The sequence below is a fragment of the Agrilus planipennis genome, unplaced genomic scaffold (assembly GCF_000699045.2).
Source record: "Agrilus planipennis isolate EAB-ADULT unplaced genomic scaffold, Apla_2.0 scaffold941, whole genome shotgun sequence".
NCBI classification, from domain to species: domain Eukaryota; kingdom Metazoa; phylum Arthropoda; class Insecta; order Coleoptera; family Buprestidae; genus Agrilus; species Agrilus planipennis.
Window position 1 is genome coordinate 7376 of NW_020439599.1, and position 2606 is coordinate 9981.

At 34.5% G+C, this 2606-nt stretch overlaps 1 protein-coding gene across 1 annotated transcript; it reads left to right on the forward strand.

The window, feature by feature from the left end:
• Positions 1-963: 963 nt before the first annotated feature.
• On the forward strand, positions 964-2591 carry LOC108743611 (facilitated trehalose transporter Tret1-like; the record flags this gene model as incomplete). Its single annotated transcript, XM_018479191.2, has 1 exon — positions 964-2591. A coding segment is annotated over one exon (1329 nt), but the record flags the coding sequence as incomplete, so codon positions are not given.
• Between the last annotated feature and the right edge of the window lie 15 nt (positions 2592-2606).

Consider the following 2606-nt stretch of genomic DNA (forward strand, 5'->3'; position numbering starts at 1 on the left):
GGATTATCACCTCTATAACATCCTAAAAATTCAAGGTCATCGTGTTTGCTGAAACAAAAATAGTTTCGTTACATTATTTTAACATTTAACATATCAGCCTTCCTTCGGCGGGCAGGAGCATTAAAGAAACTCCAGTCTGTCATAAATCTCCCTAACCAAACAATAACGTCACCAACGGATATAGGTACATCTCCAAACAGCGTACCGTATTATTGCCTGTTTAGTATTACCTGTAATACGTTTCCGGTTGCTATTTAGGAAATGTATGGGTTTCCTAGAAAATGTGTCTAATATAGTTTATTTCACACATTTCCGGGAGATTTTATTATATACATTTCCTAGGAATTGTATTCAATGACGGACTACACACATTTCCGTTAACATACACATTAATGTAATCATAAAACGAAAACCACATGCATTTTCACAAAGTATACTATCTTCGTAACAATTATGTTACTTATCATTGACGGCTAGTTTGGTACTGATAAAATTATTGGAAATTTTCTAGTAGTTAGGAACCTTATATTTTTCCTAAAATACATTCTAATTTAGCATAAAGATTTTTTTAACAGGCACACATTTTATTGTATCTATAGTCTTTTCTTTTGTTTTGTTTAAGTACTATTAGGCTTTATTCTAAATTATTATTATTACTTTGAATTTATCTTCTGTAATGTAGATAATTTAATATGAAAGGAAAGTAAATATTATTGAAAATATTGTTTTACATTATGTATTATAGTAAGACCAGAAACATCTATTTATTATTTTTTCTATTTTTGCTTTTAGTCTTTGTTGTTGATTAGGTCTTGCAGATAGAATCACGTATGATCTTTCAAGTTGGCTTTGGTCTTGTGTTTTTCAAGACCAAGTCCAATGTTGCAAGTCAAAACCGATTTTACACGCCACTATTGACTGAATGAGTGTGTTAATTTTAAAACCAATTTTAATTAATAATTTATTAATATAACAGGAACCATTGGAGCAATATCAGATGGTATGCACTATGCCTGGACAGCTCCATCTATTCCCTTACTGGAATCTGAAGATAGTCCCGTAGAAATTAACTCATCTCACGAAATATGGTTGGAAAACATTTACAGTTTTGGTGGCCTAGGTGGTTTAATAGTGACCATTTGGTTTGTCAATACATTTGGGAGAAAGCCGTCGATTTTATTCGCATCAATTCAACATGCAGTTGCCTGGTTGCTGATAGCATTTGCTGATAGAGTGGAGATATTATACGCTGCAAGGTGTTTGGCTGGCCTCGCAGGAAATGTAGGTTTTGTAGCAATTCCCATGTACATTGCTGAAATTGCCGACAAACAAGTTCGAGGATTTTTAGGAACATTTATATATAGCAACATGATGCTCGGTGTGCTTGTGTTATACAGTGTAGCTCCTTATGTAACCATCGCAAGTACTGCCTATGTGGGTCTTGGTGTTGTAATACTTCAATTTTTATTATTCCTAATGATGCCCGAGTCCCCTTACTACCATCTAATTAAAGGAAGACAAGCCAAAGCGCTGGAGTCTTTACAATGGGTGAGGAATACAACAGAGGTGAAAGAAGAACTGGAAGACATTTCGAAGGCAGTGGAAAGACAGCAATCAGAGAAGGGACGTATTATAGATCTCTTTATCGTTAAAAGTAATTTCCAAGGTGTGATAATTATGACTGTATTAAATGCTGCCCAACATTTTAGCAGTATCAGTGTTCTGCTGATGAATATGCACACGATTTTAGAAGATTCAGAAGAATTTATTTCTAATAACACCGCATCAATTATTGTGGCAGCCTTGATGTTAACAGCTTGCATAGGGGCCTCTCTAGTAATTGATAAGTTCGGAAGAAAAAAACTATTACTTGCTTCCAGCTTAGCCACAGGAGTATCTTTGGTGTTTTTAGCTTCGTATTTTGCTGCCAAACAGGCAAACGAAGATGTAAAAGCTTCTTACGGTTGGGTTCCATTCGCGTCAGTTGTCATGTATTCGTTCGTATTTAAATTTGGTCTTGGTCTAGTGCCAATTGTAACGACTGGAGAATTGTTCCCTACGAATGTCAAAGCCATGGGAATGACAATGGCAGACGCCATGTACATCACGTTTTCCATAATATCGATCTACATCTACACGTATATGAGAGATGGGATTGGAATGTATGCTCCTTTCTTTCTTTTCGCATGTTCTTGCATACTAGTGGCGCTGTTCACTTGGTTTTATATACCCGAAACAAAAGGAAAATCACTAGAAGAAATTCAGAAAATGCTCAGGGGTGAAAAAAACTAAACAAACGTGAATTCTTATGAGTAGGTAATGTAATGGTACCTGCGCAATGTTAAATTTCGACTGATTAAAGATATTCGACTTCAAATGTGTGAAGCTGTGAAAGATATCTAAAATTTAACGAAGTTATGTAACACTTGAAATAGAAATGCTAAGAAATGTTAATGTTAAAGCTTAAGGAAAACGATGGTTCTTTTTTGGAAATGCGTCCGTAATAAGAATTAGATAGTAATTAAAATATATCCGTTATAAAATTTAATGTGGAAACAACAAAATTTTTGTATGTGTGGACAAATTAAAATTTACTGCAGATTTAT